The sequence below is a fragment of the Aquarana catesbeiana genome, linkage group LG04, assembly GCF_042186555.1.
Source record: "Aquarana catesbeiana isolate 2022-GZ linkage group LG04, ASM4218655v1, whole genome shotgun sequence".
Classification (NCBI taxonomy): Eukaryota; Metazoa; Chordata; class Amphibia; order Anura; family Ranidae; genus Aquarana; species Aquarana catesbeiana.
In genome coordinates this window covers 185,553,014-185,573,908 of record NC_133327.1, presented here as the reverse complement: position 1 = coordinate 185,573,908, position 20,895 = coordinate 185,553,014, and the positions used below count along the sequence as shown (strand labels likewise).

The window sequence follows — 20,895 nt, the reverse complement described above, 5'->3', positions numbered from 1 at the left end:
AGGGTCTGAAGAGAAAAAAAAAAAAAAGAAAAGAAGGACTTACACTTCTCCATTACACCAACCAAATAGCTTCCCATCTCTGCTAAATGTGGAAACTTTGCAATTTTTGCTACTGTCTCTATAAGAAAAGAGCAGAGATTAGAATTAATACAAGCATTCACATTATCCAACATTCTCCACAGATGCTGTTTTAGTAAAGAAACAGCTCGGGTGTTTGCATGGAGTTCAACTTAATGGAATTCAAAGAACCAGAAACATTTACTGAAGAAAAAGGTTGGTTGAGTTGTGACATGCTACAAAAGTAGTGCAGTCTGTGCATCAGAATTAGTTTGGGAAGCTCCCATCAAAGCTCCTGTGAAAGGTATACTGAGTATAGAAGCCTGATATTGTTGAGTCCCTACACTCACCGCCACAAGATCATAGGGACTCCAAAAGTCGTCCTTTGCGTTCCAGGCTACCTCCCTGATGACACTCTCCTCTATGATGCCCAGAAATTCCTTCAACTAGTTTAGTACTCCGACAGGTGCAAGAAGCTGCACTCATCGGCCTCATGGACACAGGGCGTTTGCCCAGCTCTAAACACCTTTCCTCCTGGCAGCAGTGTTTTGGCAGAAAAAACGCTATGCATGTGATTCGCTTAGGCATTATTCAATTCCACTGGCCAGAATAGCAATTTATTCTGGCCATTGAAGTGAATTAACGCTCAAGCACTTGACACGCATATCGTTAAAGTGCGTTTAGCGCGTTTACATGTGTCAAGCATTTTTTTCTGCCAAAATGCTGCTGCTCCTGGATGCATAGGCAGTGGGAGGGTTTTTTCTGCCTCTAAATGCCTGTGTGTGCATGGACATATAGGCCAACATGGAAGGGCATTTAAAAGGCAGAAAAGACACATCTAAAAGAATCGTTTTTAACATTCAGTGTGCATGGGGTCATAGACAACCACCCTATTGCTTTCATCCCCAAATGGCAGGTAACTCTCAGCTGGCTACAGAGTCTTATTCAGGTACTCTTGGGCTGCTACAGCAGTTGAGTGAAGCATCAAATAAATGAGCCATTGGGGGAACCCTGTTTATGGAGTAAATTTTTCACATAACTTGTCAATATCGTCAAAATATTGTCAAATGTGTCAAAACACATTAACATACTGTAATTTAACAATTTATACAAAATGAAATGTCTAAAATAGTTAATCCATGTGCATTGGTAACAATAGATGATGTAACTGAAACCAGTGGGGTTGTATTTACTAAAACTGAAGAGTGCAAAATCAGGCTCACTTCTACATAGAAACCAATCAGCTTCCAGGTTTTATTAGCAAAGCTTAATTTAACAAGCGGTTAGAAGCTGATTGGGTTCTATGCAGAAATCAGCCTGAACTTGCACTCTCCAGCTTTAGTAAATAAACTCTATTGTGTCAAACCATACATGCCCATAAAGGTAACTGCAGGATAAATAGCAGGAGAAGCCTAGCTGATAGGAAATAGCAGGAGAAGCCTAGCTGATAGGCCTTGGAATGTGAAAAGCAAACTTGTTTGTCACCAATTTATTTACAAACCAGTCTCTACCTTTACTAAGAGTTCAGCTTAAAGTATAACTAAAGGCAAAATACGTTTTTTGTTTTGGATAGGGTGGAGAGGGATTAGAACATATTTTAGGTTTTTATTGCTGTGGCACCATTAAAGTGGTTGTAAACCCTTACAGACCACTTTTTGCTATAATAAAGCTTACCTGTAGCTACCCCAGATGTCTCCTAAACCTGCACAGTTTAGGAGATATCCCCTGTATCAGCATTTGCCGACGTCATCGGCACATGCACACTGAAGCAATGGCACTTTTGTGCTGTTGCTACAGCTAGTGTGCCGTTACCGGCGGCTCCCATGATGTCATTGCGGCTCTGGCCAATCACAGCACTGGAGCCCGTAATACCTGGAAGTAACTCCGGGAGCGAAGTTGCCGGCCGGAGCAGTGTACGGGGACTTTGACCTAAGGTGAGACTTTCATAAGGAGCTAGTATGCTATGCATACTAGCTCATTATTATGCCTTTGCCTTGCAGGTTTTTGTTTTTTTATTGTTGATTTACAACCACTTTAAGGAGGATTCACCCTCTCTGTTTGTCCCGTTTACCATTATCTTTGAAAGTAAAAGAAAATTCCAAATTTTTAGTTGTCCCCAAAAAAGAAAATGGGCAGGAAATCTTCCAATGGGGACACTAGTTTTGGTAACCTGGGGGTCCTCAAGAGAGTCCCTCCTGGGACAGAAAGTGAAGGGAAATCTCCACAATGGGACAAAGATGACAAAAATAAACCTTGTAGGGGATATAACCTTTCTTTGCTCTATCCAAAAAAGTTGCCTACAGTTCCACTTTAATGGAATGTTTACACACCACTTAGTGCTTTGCGCAATCAAAACTCAAAGGCTTTGCTGGTTTCCCTCTACTTGGTCTGAAAACTGCAACGCTGCATTCAAATACAACCTATTTTAGACCTATTCTGCCTCAGAGATGATAATGTCCCACAGAAGCTATACCCCTCAAAATTAGCATGTGGCCACCTCCTGCTGAATCGGACGTCAACTGGATACCACATACAACACCCATCCAGAGTGTAAAAGGTAAGAGCTTCCCATTTTTTGTCCTATTTGCTCTTAGCACACAGAGCCATCTAGGAGGGGAACCGGTGACTTCCAGAACACTGAATAAAAATACTTTTTGTTTACAAGGTGTCAATGGATACATTATGTATCAATGGTAAAAAAAAAAATAATAATTTACGATTAAAAAGGGGAAAAAAAAAACAAAAAAAAAAAACTTACTTCTGAAACGAGTCATGGTTGGTAAACTTTGGAGGCCCCTGGATCAATTGGATTCCGTCTGAACCTCTGACTATGGGAAGAAAAATAACACCACAATCAAAATGCTAGTCACATAAACACATTCATAAAAACATTAAAGTGCAAGTAAACCCATCAATTTAACCATTTCAAAAAAAAAGTTACATTCCTGACACGTGTCAGAAATGTAACTGTCACATTGGTTGTGCTCATAACCAAACTGTCAAACCTTCCAATGGCTGGTGTCATAACTGATCACATGTGCAGCTTCATTGTAGTTGAAGATTAAACAGAGGGCAAGATGGCCGCTTTCTTGACTGAAGAGGACAGGAGGGTTTACTTCCACTTTGTTGTGAATGATATAGCACCAAGAGTAGGCATTCTGAGGCCTTTCTTCCATTAAAGTGGCACTCCCAGTAAAGGCTTGCTAGTTTAGCATAGATTACCATAGATCATGGTGAAGAGTCAAAAACTGTACCAGATATGACTATGTCACCAAGCCCAGGTTCACACTGAGCTGCGGGAATGAAGCCGTGCGAGTTCAGCTGAACTCGCACAATTTCACTCCCGCATGTCAGTCCCAATTTCAAAGACTGTGTGGATTTCTGCACACATGTCAATGGAAATCGCAAGCTGAAATTGCAAAAAGTAGTACAGAAACTACTTTTTGAAATCAGTGCGGCACCGCAATAGCGGCGTCACACTGATTAGGACGTTGTCATTGCCACCGATTTCACATGCGCAGCGGACGTGTGCGTGCCCACAGTATCTATTGCACAAAATAACGTACAGGTACGTTGTTTAACGCAATAGAGCCCCCCTGCCACAGTATATATGCGGTGGGTGGTCTTCAAGTTGCTAATAAAACATTACAGAGGTTTTCCCCTTCTCCATTCTTTCCAACATGTTTTTTGCACCTGCGTGGCTCAAATGAGGAAACTAGCATGGTCTGCATCCCTTTAGACAGGATTTCCCTTTAGGAGTATCTACCCAAAAAATTACATTTTTGTAGCAGGGGATGCTCAAAATCTGACATGTATAAGTGCAAACTTCTGGGAAAAACAGTGAGCCAATCACACAAGCAGAAAATCACATATCTGGGGCGTTCTGTACACCAGTGGTTCTCAACTTCAGTCCTCAAGTACCCCCACCATGCCATGTTTTGGAAATTTCTCTTAGGGCCAGTTCAAACCACATGCAGTCCAGTGTGTTTTTTTTCTGCATCAAAAACGCTTAGAAAGTAGGTTATATATTTTCCAATGGCACAGTTCATACCAGTGCAATCAGTTCCAGGGCTTTCCAGTTCCAGAAAAAAAAAAAGTAGAACATGTTGTATTTTACCTGCACTGAAACACAGTAAAACACATTAAAAAAACCACACTGGACCCTAGTATAGTGGGGAGTGGACAGGAAAAAAAATTAAAAAGCACCTGGAAAGGCATAAAAAACGTACTGCATTGCGTCAAAAACACGCATACAGAAAGCTATCCGGAACGAATACGGAGTGCGTTTTTAGGGTGTGAACCAGCCTTCAGATAAAATTGCTGTCCAAAATACTAAGCCATTTGTTTGATTTAAACCAGCTGTGCAAGATAAAGGAAAACCTGCAAACATGGATGGTCTGTTGAAGGTACCTGAGGACTGTGGTTGAGAACCACTGCTGTACACCATCTGTGTACAGAATGCCTCCAGGTAGGTATGTATTGCATTTTACAGAGAATTACAGCGCTGAAGATGGAAAAGGACTTGCGGCACAATTGTATATGCTAGAATATTTTTTATTTGCTATTTTATCCCCCACGAAAGTGGAGTTACCCCTTAAGAAGTCTGAATGCAATGCGACACGATCCCAAACCTACTAAAAACAGATTTTGGGTTTACATACACAAAGTGTCACACTTAGTAGTAGAGGTGCACCGAAATTTCAGCTGAAAAATTATCGTCCGAAAACTGTGTTTTTTCATTCAGCCTATTGCAAAAAACAGCCAATACCGAAAGGGGGTGGGGTCCACCCCGGGTGCCGCCCATTGCAGGGAGTGTCACCCTGGCGTGCCCCAGTCCTCCTCCTCCTCCCCACTATCTCCGCATGTCACGGAGCTGAATTATCCGGGCAGTAGTAACAATGTCCCGCCTCCTGTGATAGACGGCACACTGATCCAATGGAGGGACATTGAATCAGTGTGACGTGATCACAGGAGACAGGACATTGTTACTGCGGCCCAGGCAATTCAATGCCTGCTCCGTGATACACGGAGGACGCCACTCTGATCAGCATGCTGCAGATGATGGACACTGGTGAGGCTGCTAGGCACAGGCAGGCTGCATATGACGGGCACTGGAGAGGTTGCTGGGCACAGGCAGGCTGCATTTGACATGCACTGGTGAGGCTGCATATGATGGGGCACTGGTGAGCCTGCATATGACGGGGAACTGGTGAGCCTGCATATGACAGGGCACTGGTGAGGCTACTGGGCACAGGCATGCTGCATATGATGGGCACTGGTGAGGCTGCTGGGCACAGGCAGGCTGCATATGACAGGGCACTGGTGAGGTTGCATTAATCTCCTTGTAGCAGGTCTGCAGTCTCTGACCATCTCCTGTAGCAGGTCTGCAGTCTCTGACCATCTCCTGTAGCAGGTCTGCAGTCTCTGACCATCTCCTGTAGCAGGTCTGCAGTCTCTGACCATCTCCTGTAGCAGGTCTGCAGTCTCTGACCATCTCCTGTAGCAGGTCTGCAGTCTCTGACCATCTCCTGTAGCAGGTCTGCAGTCTCTGACCATCTCCTGTAGCAGGTCTGCAGTCTCCGACCATCTCCTGTAGCAGGTCTGCAGTCTCCGACCATCTCCTGTAGCATGTCTGCTAGAGGTGCATGAAATGGAAATTTTGCTAATACTATTAGCAATGTGTTTAAGTTTAAGTAAGAGATTGCAGAGATGATACAAGAGATGGTTAGAGACTGCAGACTGCATTTTTCTTGACCTTTCTTGCACTAAAGGTGCCAATAATGGAAAACAATAAATTCGTATTAATTTAAATTGATGATATTAATTAAAAAGTTAAATACAATTATATATAAAAATAATAAATATTTTTTAAAACCTGACATTTTCGGTATCGGTTTTCGGCCTAGTGCATCCTTCATTTTCAGTATCGGTTTCAGCACCAAAATTTCCATTCGGTGCATCCCTACTTAGTAGTCATGTAAAGTAGTGGAGAGGGCGTAGAACATAATTGGGGTGTGGGTCTACTTGAGATGATTTGTTCTGTTGCTCAAATCTGGACGTGTCTACGACCCCTTTCACACTGAGGCAGTTTTAGCGCTAGAAATAGCATCTGTAAAGCACCTGAAAACTGCCTCCCGTGCTTGCACACTGGGGCGGTGCGCTTGTGGGACATTAGAAAAAGTCCTACCAGCAGCATTTTTGAGGCGGTTTGGGAGCGCTGTATACAGCGCTCCTAAAATGCCACTGCCCATTGGAATGAATGAGAAAGCGCTGCAACATTGGCAGTTTTAACCCCTTTTTCCGCCACTAGCTTGGGTAAAAGCACCCCGCTAGCTACCAAAAAGTGCTGCTAAAGCGCCACTAAAACTAGCGGCGCTTTAGCACTAACGCACGGGTGGCCCCAGTGTGAAAGAGGTCTGGAAAGTGAAAATCTATCACTGAGGGCTCCTTCACACCATGTCTATGCAGATCAAAGCAGGCTCAATACAGGAAAGCACAGATTTGCCCAGTTCCCACAGTATCCATAAAAATGTATCATGTCTTCATTATTACACTGTGAAACACATTGCAGCATGGCACACTGTGGTGCATAGAGTTGGTTAAAGTGCTGCCCTAAGCCACTGCAAAAATAACGTTGAATCTCTTGTCATTTGACCATTTATAAATGGCTTGGACTTCAAGTGGTTAAAACAAGCTCCCATCTGCAATAGAGGCTGTGAGCTTGGCATCTTTTCTTTTTGCTTTCATACAAAAGTGATTCAGGTGGACGTAGAACTGATTGATCATGTTTACAGTACCATAAAAGTGATTTGGTGGTTCTACATCCTTCCATATCATGTTTATATCTTCTGTGATTATTGAACCTGGAGGTGCTCAGCTCTGAGTTTTTTTTTCTCAGTGAAAAGCTGTCAGAATCCTGACTGAAATGCCATGTAAATATTCAATCTAGTATGTCCTCTGCTTGATCTGGTGAAAAGGAGTGCAGGGGAGACACTGGGAGTCTTACAGACCCCTGAGGTCTCCATAAAGATAACCTGTCACCTGAACATGAGAACACATAGGGAGCTTGTTAACCCCCTTAAGATAGCAATAAAGATAAAAAAGACTAAAAGACAAAACTTTTTTTCATTTTGGATAGAATAAGGGAGGGTATAATCCGTATTTTTTTTTTGTTGCCTTCTATATGCCATTAGGGAGATTTCACTTCCTGTCCCACAGCCAAAACAGGAAGTTAGATAAAATGCCTCCAAAGTGAGGGAATCTCCTGTTGTCACCAGTACTAGTATCACTATTGGAAGATTTCCTCTCTGTGCCTGTTCTGGTGAAAACACACATTTTAGGAATCTTTCACCTTCACTCTCAGTGATAAAAGTAAACAAAGATGAATCTCCCTAAGGCCCTGTACACATCTGAGCACTCGTGTCACGCTTTGCCATTGTCACTGACACCCCAAATGTGGCCAGCAAACGCGCTAAAGAACATGGTAAAAAAGATGCAGGAGCTTCTTTGATGCCTTTGGTGAGCGTAGAGCAATCCATTCAAATGAAGGGGACTGCCCTATGTGTGTCTTGCTAAAAACGCTAGATGTGAATTGCAAAGTAACAGACAGCAATACATACCTGACAGGTGTTCTAAACCCTCTCCAATCAGTCCATTAAAAATGCCTTTAGATAGGGCTCATTCACATCACAATGCATCTGTTAGGGCATGTGTTGCATTTTTGCAATGTGTTGTGATACATCGGCATGCATTTTACATGCGTTGCATTTATCTGTTTATGTGAGTTTGCATGCAAGTGAATGAGTTGTGTTTTGCATGCCATACTTTTTTCAGTGCTAGGCAGACGCAACGCGCTGGCGTGAACTGCATTCATAAGGAACCATTATTTTTTGGTTGCCATGCGTTGGGAATGCACTCAAAAAATGCACCCCAGCACATCTACTGTGAATATGGCCTTACGAATTAACCACTTGAGCGTGGGCGGCCCCCAAGGGCAAAGCGACGCATCTGTACAGTACTGTTCGCTTCCCCCGTCGCTGTGATTGTGCACAGTGGAAGTCTGTCAACAAGTCCTCGCCAATGATTTATGGTTGGGACCTGCTGATCAGCTGTGTCCAATGAGAGCCCAGAGCTCTGTGTTGACAACCTCTTTGTTTATCTCTGCAAAGCAGGGATAAGAAACAAAGTGATCTGTAGTAAAAAACAGCACACATTACAAACCTTGATTGCCCTAGATGTCAACCTCTTCCCAGTCAGCATATATTATTAGCACTGATCACTGAATTAGTGTCATGGGTGATTTCAGTGGCAGTTACTCAGTTCCCCCCTGCATCAGTTAGTGTTAGATTGCCTGCCACACTATCGCGGGCCCATTATATGTCGCTGATCAGCAATATTACTAGTATAAAAAAAAAAAAAATTCCAATATATATATACACACACCATAGTTTGTAGACGCTATAACTTTCACGCAAACCAATCAACATACATTTATTGGAATTTTTTTTTTAACAAAGACATGTAGCAGAACACATTTTATCCAAAATTAGATTTTTTATTGGATATGTTTTGTAACATAAAGTAAAAAATCTTTTTTTTTTTTTTTCAAACTTTTCGGTCTTTTTTCATTTAAATAATAAAAAATCCAGTGGCAATCAAATACCACCAAAACAAAGCTCTATTTGTGTGAAAAAAAATATATATAGAATTTCATTTAGGTACAGTGTTACATGACCGCGCAATTACCAGTTAACAACTTCAATACAGTGCACTTTCACCCCTTCCTGCTCAGACCAATTTTCAGCTTTCAGTGCTGTCACACTTTGAATGATAATTGCAGGGTCATACAACACTGTACCCAAATGAAATTTTTAGCATGTTTATTTTTTAGACTGATAGAGCTTTTTTGGGGGGTATTTAACCGTTTCCTGCCCGCCACATAACAGATTGTGCGCAGTGCACCAATCGGTGGTGTGGTGTGTCACTTTTATACACCACAATTCTGATCGTGGTAAAGAGTCTATGATGTAGGCGCTTTACCACGTGATCAGCTGTGACCAATCACAGCGTGTAATCAGAAGTGCCAGTAAACGGCTTTCCTCGTCAGAGGGGGGTCTGCGCTGATAATCAGCGCATTGATTATCAGCACAGCCCCCATCAGAGGTGCCCACTACATCTGACAATCAGTGCCCAAAGTGCCAATCAGTGCCCTTCAATAATGACTATCAGTACCTCATCATCAGTGTTGCCCATCAGTGCCATCTATTAGTGCCCATCAGTTCTACATATTAGCGCCTTCTCATCAGTGCCCGTTATTGAAGGAGAAAACAACATTTTATAACAGAAACAAAGAAAAACATTATTTATTTCATTATTATTCATTATTTATTTATTTCAGTATTTTTTTGTTTGTTTAGCAAAAAATAAAAACCCCAGTGGTAATCAAATATCACCAAAAGAAAGCTCTATTTGTGGGAGGACAATGATAAAAATTTAGTTTAAATACAGTGTTGTATGACAGAGCAATTGTCATTCAAAATGTGACATCGCTGAAAATTGTCCTGGGCAGGAGGGGGGTACCTGGTATTGAAGTGGTTAACCACTTGCTTACCGGGTACTTAAACCCCCCTCCTATCCAGACCAATTTTCAGCTTTCAGCGCTGACACACTTTGAATGACAATTGCGCAGTCATACAACACTGTACCCAAATGAAATTTTTACCATTTTTTCACCACAAATAGAGCTTTCTTTTGGTGGTATTTGATCACCTCTGCAGTTTTTACTTTTTGTTAAAAAAAAAAATTGTTATTTTTTTATATTTTGTTATAAAAAATTTTAAACGGGTAATTTTTCTCCTTTATTGATGTACGCTGATGAGGCGGCAGTGATGGGTGGCAGTGATGGGCAGCACTGCCGGGTGGCACTGATTGGCACTACAGGTGGGCATTGATAGGTGGCACTTGTTGGCACTGTTAGGTGGCACTGTGGGCACTATTAGGTGGCACTTTTAGGTGGCACTGATGAGGCAGATGTGCCTCTTCCACTTGGGGACCGATGTCCCTCACATCCTAGCCGGTGATCGGCTGTTTTTTCTACTCACGCTGTCAGCATGAGTAAAAAAAAAAAAAACGATTACCGATCTTTTGTTTACATCATGTGGTCAGCTGTCATTGGCTGACAGCTGATCACATGGTAAGGGGCCGGGACCGGCCCCTTACTTAGATCGGTGATCAGCCAAGTTTCAGTGACTCGGTGATCACGGCGCGCGCAGGGAGCGTGCACAGGGGAGGCCGTCATATGACGGCCTCCTGGGAATGCAGGTCCGCGCTGTGGCCGTCATTCGGCCATAGCGCAGATGCCAGGAGGTTAAAGGACAAGTCCATCCACCCTAACACTAAAATTGCTACATCTACAGACATCCACGGTATAAGCCTAACCTATGTAGCCCTATATAGAAATCAGTATACATACCTTTTTTTGAAGCCGCTCTGGTTCCGGTCTCCAGCGGCGGAAGCTCTGCAGAGGACACAGCCAACAACAGTTGTGAAATGAACGGGGAGTGACATCACCCATAGACCTACTATGGGGCTTCAGTTGTTCGCTGTGTCCTTTGCACCCGCCTCCACATCGAAGCCACGGCTGACAGCTCAGCATGGGATCGGGTCGGCTTCAAAAAAGGTATGGATACTGATGTGTTCTTTATAGGGTTGGATAGGTTAGTGTTAGATCGTGAATGTCTGTAGATGTAGAGATTTTAGTGTTACATGCATTTATCCTACTGGGTTTTTTTCTATTTTTTGCTAGAAAAGAAAAACGACTGAAAATGTTGAAAAAAAAAAAAAAAGTTTCTGTTAGAAAATTTTGTAAATAAGTAATTTTTCTCCTTCGCTGGTGTGTGCTGATGAGGAGGCTCTAATGATCTGTTCAGGCCTACCCTCATCAGCTCTCCTCTCAAGCTGTCAGTGTGACACATGTATGTACACACGTTTGTAGACATGTATGATGTACGTCGGCAGAATGGCACGGCTGGGCAAATGGGCGCACTTAGGGTTGTCCCGATACCACTTTTTTAGGACCGAGTACAAGTACCGATACTTTTTTTCAAGTACTCGCCGATAGCGATTACCGATACTTTTTTTTAAATGTCACGCGACAGTGTTTTTTTTTTTTTTTAACAGTGCTTTCTTTTTTTGGGGGGTGGGGGGGTGAACGGTGTATGTGTGTGTGTTTTTTTTTTTTATTTATTTACAATTTTTATTTTTTTAAATAATATTTTTTTTATACTTTATTGCAATATGTGTTTTTTTTGTTTTTTTTTTATCAGCCCTGTTGGGGGGCTTTGGTGAGATATCAGGGGTCTTAACAGACCTCTGTTATCTCCCCCTTGAGACAGAGAAAGAGACAGAGGATAGAGATTCCCCAGTCCCTTTCTCTGCAGCCTCAGCTGCACTGAGAATGAATGGAGAGAAGACAGTGGCTCCTCTCCATTCATAAACTGAGACATCGTAATCACAAGAGATTACAATGTTTCAGTTATGTGAATGGACAGAGTCAGCTGACTCTGTCTATTCACAAAGCAAGGAGGAGGACGGCGGAACGGAGGGGGACAGAAAAGGAGATTGGATCGGAGGGGACAGTCACAGTGGAGAGGCACAGAGAAGGAGAGGGGAACGGAGGGGGACAGCGGAGAGGGACAGAGGAAAGGAGGGGACATGGAGGAGGATGCAGTGACAGTCAGCGGTGAGCGATCACCGCTGTGTCACTGAAGCAGCTGAAAGCCGGCGCGGGGGGAGAATCTTGTAACTCCCCCCACTGCCGATCACAGCTGTCCTCTAGGTATCGGGGGGAAGCATCGGGAGCATTTGCCCGAGTACAAGTACTTGGGCAAATGCTCGGTATCGGTGCCGATACCGATACTAGTATCGGGACAACCCTAGCGTACCTGTAAGTCCCATTGAATTCCCCGCCATGCCATTGCGTGCACGCGCCGGCCGGGAGCTCCATGAGTCAGGTCGTCGCACGGAGAGGACGAACGGGGAGATGCTGATGTAAACAAGCATCTCCCCGTTCTGCCTAGTGACAGTGTCACTGATCTCTGCTCCCTGTCATCGGGAGCAGAGATCAGTCACGTGTCACAGCTAGCCCATCCCCCCTACAGTTAGAACACATCCCTAGTACTGACTTAACCCCTCCCCGCCCCTAATGGTTAACCCCTTCACTACCAGTGTCATTTACACAGTAATCAGTGCATTTTTATAGCACTGATTGCTGTATAAATGACAATGGTCCCAAAAATGTTTTAAAAATGTCCGATGTGTCCGCCATAATGTTGCAGTCACAAAAATCGCTGATCGCTGACATTGCTAGTAAAAAAAAAAAATTATTAATAAAAATGCCATAAAACTAGCCCCTATTTTGCACAAACCAATCAATAAACGCTTATTGCGATTTTTTTTTACCAAAAATATGTAGAAGAATACGTATCGGCCTAAACTGAGGAAAAAAAATGTTTTTTTTTAATAATTTTTTGGGGATATTTATTATAGCAAAAAGTAAAAAAATAATGCGTTTTTTTTAAAACTGTCGCTATTTTTTGTTTATAGCCCAAAAAATAAAAACCGCAGAGGTGATCAAATACCACCAAAAGAAAGCTCTATTTGTGGAGAAAAAAGGACGTCAATTTTGTTTGGGAGCCACGTCGCACGACCGCGCAATTGTCAGTTAAAGCGACGCAGTGGCGAATCGCATAAAGTGCTCTGGTCAGGAAGGGGGTAAATTCTTCCGGGGCTGAAAAAAAAAAAAAAGGAGTAGAAAAAAATGAAGCATGGCATGAGCAGACAGATTACAGCACACATTGGTGGGGCAAATAATAAGAGAAGGCTTTGTAATGCCAAGCAGAGCTTTCCATGGGCCATCCTGCACAGGACTCCTTGTAGCCGCACATGCTTTGCTCTCAGTGCACATCCCTAGAACACGTGTCCTATGTGAGCTCCCATGTCAGGTCCTATGAGTGGATGGACACCACACCGACAACACAGCCCGCTATTAGAGAACTCATTGCTGCCAACAGGACCACCCTCCCAGGTGTCCACTAGAACTCCCTAATACAGAGGACACAGACCTGCCAGCAGCGGTATGGGAGGCGCCATGTTGAGCCGGAAAGGGACCGCTGACGTCGGACAGACGAGGAGGAGCTACAACTAGATACACGTACCCCTTACCGCCGCATCACTGGTCACTGTATGGAGCAGACACTTCCGCTAGTGGGCTCTGGTATCCATCCGCCGAGAGAGGCGGGGCCTGCGCTAGAAGACACGTGTGATGTCATCCTGTCACAGTGTTGCATGTTGCAGGGAAACTCTTCACTTCTGTGATTTCCAGAGGAGAGTGTTTGCTGATTCAGTCCTAATAATAATAATACGCCACATACTGCATCACACTGAAGGAATGTCAAAACTGGAGCAGCAGTAAATGGCAACCAATCACCTTCTATCTTCATTCCCTGGATATTTAAAAAAAAACATTTTCTATGTAATAGATTTTTCTGTGTGTTTGAATACCTAAATCAGGGGTCTGAAACTGGCTGTTGCGAAACTACAAGTCCCATGAGGCATAGCTCCCAACTATCCCTGATTTGGAGGGACTGTCCCTGATTTGGAGCCTCTGTCCCTCATTCCTCCTCATGTGTCCCTCATTTTGGTCTGATCTCTATAGTTGTATATAAAATGCACCTTTTATCTATCGAAAAGTGTTTTCCAGTGCTAATCCTTTCATCTGATTTCTAAATTGCTGCATTTGTAAATTCCAAAAGCCAATATAAAGGAATAGTAGTGGTAAAAAAAAGCACTTGTGGGTTTAACCAATCTTGTTTTTATTTGTTTTTATACAATTCTCCTTTAAGAGGGCGTGGCAAGGGGTGTGTTCTATGCCTGCATGCATTTGCTGATAGGTGCCCCTCATTCCCATCTCAAAAAGTTGGGAGGTATGCATGAGCCATTGCAAGGCTGACAGTTACATGCATGACTCCCACAGGCAGAGGCACGATGGGACTTGTAGTTTCGCAACAGCTGGAAGGGGAAGGGTCATTAGAAAAGCAGGGGGACACAATTATAACCCGGCAGGAGTCTGCAGTCAGCATGGAGTCTGCATCATTAGCATGTCGCAAAGCCTCCTGGACTTGTGCCCAAGTAGAACGAAGACCATGGAGATGCTCCACTAACGCAGGAATACTCTGCGGAACAAATGAGTCAGGCAACATGGAAGGTTGGAAACCATAGTTCGCCATAAATGGGGCCAGTCGGGAAGCACAATTCAAGGCACTATTGTGAGCAAATTCCGCCCACCGTAAGAGGTCTGACCAGTTGTTATGATGGTTAGAAATACAGCAACGTAGGAATTGCTCCAAGGCCTGATTGGCTCGTTCTGCGGCCCCATTAGGCTGCGGGTGATACGCAGAGGAGAAAGCAAGCTGAATTCCCAACTGTGCACAAAAGGCTCGCCAGAACCGGGACACAAACTGACTACCCCTGTCTGAGACAATCACCTTGGGTAGCCCATGTAAGAGAAAGATCTCCCGAGCAAAAATGGAAGCCAGTTCCTTAGATGCAACTTCTTAAGTGGAATTCAATGAGACATTTTTGAGAACTGGTCAACCACCATAAGGATAACTGTGTTTCCCTGGAAGTTGGGTAACTCCACAATGAAATCCATAGACAGGTGGGTCCAGGGCCTCTCTACATTGGGTATGGGTTGTAGGAGGCCCACTGGAAGGTGTTGTGGAGTCTTACTCTCAGCACACACGGAACAGGCAGCTACGAAGGCAGTTACATCAGCACGTAGACTAGGCCACCAGAATTGTTGGGAAATGGTCCAAAAGAGTTGATTCTTCCCAGGGTGGCCAGCAGCCTTGGGAGAATGGTAAGTCTGGAGCACGGCAGTACGGAGACTCTCTGGGACAAAGTTGCACTCACAAGGTTTCTCAGGAGGTGCATGAACCTGAGCAGCAAGAATTTTGTCACCCAAAGGAGAAGTGAGACTGGTGCGAACCGTAGCCAGAATACGATCAGGAGGAATCACAGGAACCGGAACCGACTCCATCTTGGAAGTGGAGGAAAATTGTCGTGACAAAGTGTCAGCCCTTACATTCTTAGTATCGGGTAAGAATGAGACAATGTAATTGAAACTAGACAAGAAAAGAGCCAATCGCGCCTTTCTGGGAGAGAGGCGTTTAACCTCAGACAAAAATGTGAGATTCTTATGGTCAGTAAGAATGAGAACAGGCACGGTGGTACCTTTGAGGATATGTCTCAATTCTTTTAAAATGATCGCTAACAGCTCTCTGTCACCAATCTCGTAATTACACTCCACAGGTGACAATTTATTGGAAAAGTAGCCACAAGGATGCATAGCGCTCTCAGAGGTAGGACATTGAGACAGTAGGGCGCCAACTTTAGTCTCAGAAGCATCAACCTCAAGGATAAAAGGTAACGTAGGATCAGGGTGTGCCAACACAGCAGCAGAAACATAGGCAGCCTTGAGACTTTCAAAGGCCTTAATGGACTCCGGAGATCAACTCTGTGGGTTATCGTCCTTTTTGGTCATATCAGTCAGGGGCTTGACCAGACACGAGAAGTTACGAATAAACTTCCGATAATAGTTGGCAAAGCCAAAAAAACACTGCAAAGTCCATCGAAAAACCAGCAGTGGAAATGACATAACCCAGGAATTTAACCTGTTCACAATGGAATTCGCACTTCTCCATATTACCATAGAGATTGTTCTCTCTTAGTTTCTGAAGCACATGACAGACATCTGTGTGGTGGCTCTCCAGGGACTTGGAAAATATGAGTATATCGTCGAGATAAACCACTACACATAACTGCCACAAATCTCGGAGGACATCGTTAATAAATTCCTGGAAAACTGCCAGGGCATTACAAAGGCCAAAAGGCTTTACGAGGTACTCATAATAGCCTGTTCTGGTATTAAACGCAGGTTTCCACTCGTCGCCCTCCTTAATCCTCGCGAGATTGTATGCCCCTCTTAAATCAAGCTTTGTAAAAACGTTGCTCTCTTGAAGCGGTCAAATAACTCCGTAATCAACAGAATCGGATAGGCATTCTTAATCGTGAAACGATTGAGACCCCTATCCCTATAATCAATACAAGGTCTCAGTTCACCACTCTTTTTCTTCACAAAGAAGAAACCAGCACTAGCAGGAGATGAGGATTTGCGGATGAAACCTCGAGAAAGTGCGTCTGCAACATACTCCTCCATGACCTTATCCTCCAAGACCGACAAAGGCTAAACCTGGCCATGAGGGGGTATGGCACCAGGTTGAAGGTCAATTGTGCAATCATACGACCGGTGTGGAAGCAAACTACCGGCCTGACGTTTGTCAAAGACATCGCGGTCCTCCCCTGGCAGGGAGGAGAGTGAAGAGGTGCACAGGGCCTTGGCTACCTTCTGTAAGCATGTCTTACTGCATTGTGGCGACCAGGAGAGAACCTCAGCACAGAGCCAATCAAAAGAGGGTTTGTGCCTCTATAACCAAGGATAACCAATAATCAGCGGAAACTTAGGTGAGGAAATAACTTGGAATTAGATTATCTCATGGTGAAGAGCCCCTACGGCCATCGACAACGGAACAGTCTCATGAGTCACATGGGCAGGCTGTAGAGGTCTCCCGTCAAGAGCCTCAGTGGCAAGTGGAGTGTCACGCAGCTGCAGCAGAATCGAGTGCTTCGATACAAAGGCAGAATCATTGAACAGGCCTGCAGCCCCAGAGTCGATTAGGGCCTGTATCTCAACGGACGACTTAGCCCAAGAAAGGGTAATCAAAACCAGGGGCTTATCCTTCTGGATAACTGGGGACGAAACAACACCACCTAAGGTCTGTCTGTGACAAGACCTCAAAGTTCGGACGTTCCCTGGACTGGTAGGACAAGACTTCAAAAAGTGATCTGCCTGGCCACAATAAAGGCGCAATCTCTCCCTCCTCCCAAGGGTTGTCTCATCCGCAGAGAGATGCGTGAAGCCCAAGTGCAGGGGTTCATCTTCACAGACCGACTCGGTACCAGGAGGCATGGGAGGTGAGGGAGACAAGAGTGGGACTGTAAAGTTCGGAGACAAATGTACAGGAGGCTTCCCTAAGCGCTCTTTAAAAGGGAGTCTTTCTCTGAGTCTGGAGTCAATGAGGATGGCAAACGTGATCAACTTCTCCAGCTCAGTGGGTATATCTCAGGCTGCTATCTCATCCTTGATGGTATCCGAGAAACCATGTGAAAAAGCAGCCACGAGGGCCTCATTGTTCCAAGCAACCTCTGCTGCCAGAGTATGGAATTCAATGGCGTAATCGGCAACAGTTCTCGTACTCTGTTTGATGGACATGAGGCACTTGGCAGCAGAAGCGGAGCTTGCAGGAATGTCAAATACCCTTTTAAAAGAAGCCACAAACTCAAGGTAACCCAAGACAACAGGTTTTTGTGTCTCAGAGGATTTGCCCAGGTCAAGGCTGTCTCAGAAAGCAAAGATATCACAAAACCTACTTTGCTTCTGTCCATGTGAAACACCTGGGACAGCATCTCAATGTATATCTCAACCTGGTTGGGAAGATATTAGGTCCCAGATTAAGGACATTGTAGGTCTGGACGTTCCTCTTTCCCTGGTCCATTTCCTTTTGCACATTCCTCCCATGCCAGTTAGCCAATATAGAAGAAGTGTATTGCCTCACTTATTGAACGCAGCTAAGCGGCTGCTCCCCATATACTGGAAACAAACACAAATCCCTGGCAGGGAGGAATGGAGGCGTAAAGTGAGTGAAATAAGGGAAGGAGAGGACTGGATTGCCACCTTTCGGGGTACCCGTGACTGCTTCTCCAGCACTTGGTCAGATTGGGTAACATATGTCTCCGACCCAGGACAAGTGTCCTCTAGCTTGGACGTGGCCCTCCTGGAACTGGCAAAGCCATCCCTTAAGCGACGCCCTCAGACTCCACGAGTGAGAACAGAGATCTAATGTACTGTAATTTAACAGCTTGAGGAGGAAGGGAAATTACCTTTCTCTTTCAGTTACCCACCATATTGTGCTATGGCAGCAGAGGCGAAGTGTGAGAGGTGAGGCTGGACGCGAGATTCCAGGTATGTTCCAGTTATTCTTTCTGTCTTTTCCTGCTCCCTATACCTTTTCTTTCTTCTACCTCAACTTATCCTGGTCCCCTGACCAATGGTAGTGTATTTGTTTATATATAAGGTGGTGAGTGGGGAATGGACGTGCCAGCTAGACCGACAGGCTGGAGAGTTTGTTACCATGAGACAGCCCGGCTCACCCGGGAGTTGGCATAGTTTTGCCACTATGGAGCAGACACTTTACCTTGGGGTGACCCTCACATGGGTGGTGTGCGGGGAGAGGTCAGTTGGAGGCCTATAGTTGCCCCCCTCGCCTTGCTCTCCGCCCAGGAGATCCATCCCTAAATCTTCATAATACACTATAATCTACTTGCTGTCTGAAGGGCTGGCTAGTCCGTTACCACACTACAACTCCTCTTCAGGGGGCAAATAAATGTAGACAATGGGACGGTTGGAGCTCCCCTCACCCTCTGTGGGGGGGCTTTTTCTCAACATCCTTTCAGGTGTAAAATGAGTCCCTCCGCTTTCAAGCCATCAAGCGGTAAATCTGAGGGTTTGGGTGGAGTACTGGCCCTTGTCGAAGAAGGTTCTTTCAATCTGGCAGGGGCCAGGGGAGAGCTTTTGAAAGTGTTCTCAGTGTTGAGAACCAACTCCTCCTGGGTCTCCATGGAGCTATCAGAATTACTTCTGCCTGAACAAACCTCTGTACTACCAGAGGCAACAGTGCAAACTGCGGGAAGGCATATGCAAGACTGAACTTCCATGGGAAAGTCAGCGCATCTGTCCCTAAAGCTTCCGTCTCTATTTCTAGCGAGAAAAAAGGGCTGGAAGCTTCCTGTTTAGACTGGGTGCAAATAGATCCAATACAGGTACACCCCATCTTAGAGTGATCTCACTGGTTGCAACAGATTTCTGACCGAATAAATGCTTTTCATACGGAATCAGCTGTAAACCAAAAATCTGTTCAGGACACCTAACTTGATGAACATCCAAAATTTGCCAGAAGGTTACTTTAATGAAAAAACGAGAGAGTAGCAACCCTGAAATTTTTGATTCTCCGGAACGGAAGAAACCATTTGCTCCGATTCCCAAAGAGAAATCAGGCCTAATATGGCCTGCTTTCTCCCCTGATCCCTGGGTAGATGTGTGAGAAAACCCCCTCAGGCCTAGGGAAAGTCTGAATTCTAACCTGTAGTCCTCTTTTATAATCTGGAGGATGAAGGGACTTTCGGTGACCTCTGCCCATTGTTTGGCAAACCAGGTCAACCTTCCTCCCACCCCTAGTCTGCCGTAACTGTGGTCTTTTGGTATGGGCTAAAGGAGCAAACAGTGCCCCCTTTTTGATTTATCTTTATTGAACTACCACTTTTTCTAAGTCGGTTGAACATCCGATTTAAAATTAGATTTGTTTTGGAAACCACAAAAAGGGGCTCTTACCCTGAGGATTGGAAAAAATAAGACCCCTAAGTTGAGAAACTTATATACCCCCCAGTATAATGGGACTTTGTAGGCGAACCATACATGGATTAGATAAAAAATGTTTTATTTATTTGAAAAATCATAAAAACAAGGTACATTTGGTTATAGATCTCAACAGGAATATTTATACAATAAAATTTGCTATCCTGTAATAATTTTTGTATACTTCCATTCATAATAGAATATTTTCTCTAGAAGCCTGACATGTTTCAGGACGATGTCCCTTCTTCAGAGGCGTATTGCAGAGAGAAAAGTCGCATATATAGGAGATACATTCTGAAATAACAAATGAAAACAATTTGCACAGAGGGAACAATATGAACCACAAAGGTTTAGTAACCTAACAACCCACCATGTCCACCATACATACCAACAAGAAGTTTTCAAGAATGAAAGCTATATATATGACTGCACCCCAACATGCAATTTGGCATAGGGTAGCAGGCTAGATCCTTTTAAAAGAAAAACACACTGGTTGTCGGCTGATCAGCCAGTGTAAGATAGTAGCTATCCGTCGGCTTCAGAAATTGCCTCGCAAAGGCCCCCCAAAAAGGAAGGACAACCCCACTGGATCCCAGATTGCCCTTTAAAAAAAGAAAAATAAGCTTATGAGTAATTTTCTCAAAAGACCATGAATTTGCAAATATCCTATACATCTTTTGTTATCCATTCACCCAAAAAGAAAAGGAGACTTTTTTCTTCATTTATGCAAAGAATGTAAGGACCATAGATTGTGGCTAAATGTTTCAGTATATCAGGATAATGCTCTCTGGAATATAGAAAGGAAGACATACTGGCAGGCCTGCTGGATATAGGGGATTAATGATGGGCCCTTTTTAAATTGGAGAAGAATTAAATGTAGATTGATCAATTAATCACATCAGTGAGCCATTAGTCAAGTAGGTATAGAGCAGGCAAGTAAGAAGAGTATGGCAAAGTATGCTTAATTTTGTCTCATAGAGAGGTGTCACAGAGCGGTAAAACATCCAGTTCAGAGGGAAGGAAATTTTTTTAGTCTTACTTACTTATTAGGTGCAAGGATGGTACTTAAGCAGCTGGGACGGAGAGCGTCCTGAGGGTTAGCTGGTGGGATAGCACACTGGGCAGAACGCCAAGACGCGGCTTAAATAGCCGCCGGCGCCTGCGCAGTGAGATTCCAACCGGAGGTGTCAGCAGAGGAAGGAATATCACTCTGCAGTGTGCGCATGCGTCAGACGGAGCGACGCATACAG

At 44.2% G+C, this 20,895-nt stretch overlaps 1 protein-coding gene and 1 long non-coding RNA gene across 2 annotated transcripts in view; both read right to left on the bottom strand.

Moving 5' to 3' along the window:
- Positions 1-13,313, bottom strand: part of EIF2A (eukaryotic translation initiation factor 2A) — an 84,266-nt gene extending 70,953 nt beyond the window's left edge. The window contains exons 1-3 of the mRNA XM_073625987.1: positions 13,179-13,313; positions 2,816-2,885; positions 44-118 (exon numbers count right to left, since the gene is read on the bottom strand). Coding sequence (XP_073482088.1) covers positions 44-118; positions 2,816-2,885; positions 13,179-13,206 — 173 coding nt within the window. The 5' untranslated portion in view covers positions 13,207-13,313. The remainder of the gene's footprint in view (positions 1-43; positions 119-2,815; positions 2,886-13,178) is intronic.
- Positions 13,314-19,710: 6,397 nt separating this feature from the next.
- LOC141141446 (uncharacterized) lies at positions 19,711-20,895 on the bottom strand. Its single transcript, XR_012244085.1, has 3 exons — positions 20,689-20,895; positions 20,034-20,247; positions 19,711-19,939 (listed from the first exon to the last, which is right to left on the bottom strand). It is a non-coding gene; the product is annotated as an uncharacterized lncRNA (long non-coding RNA).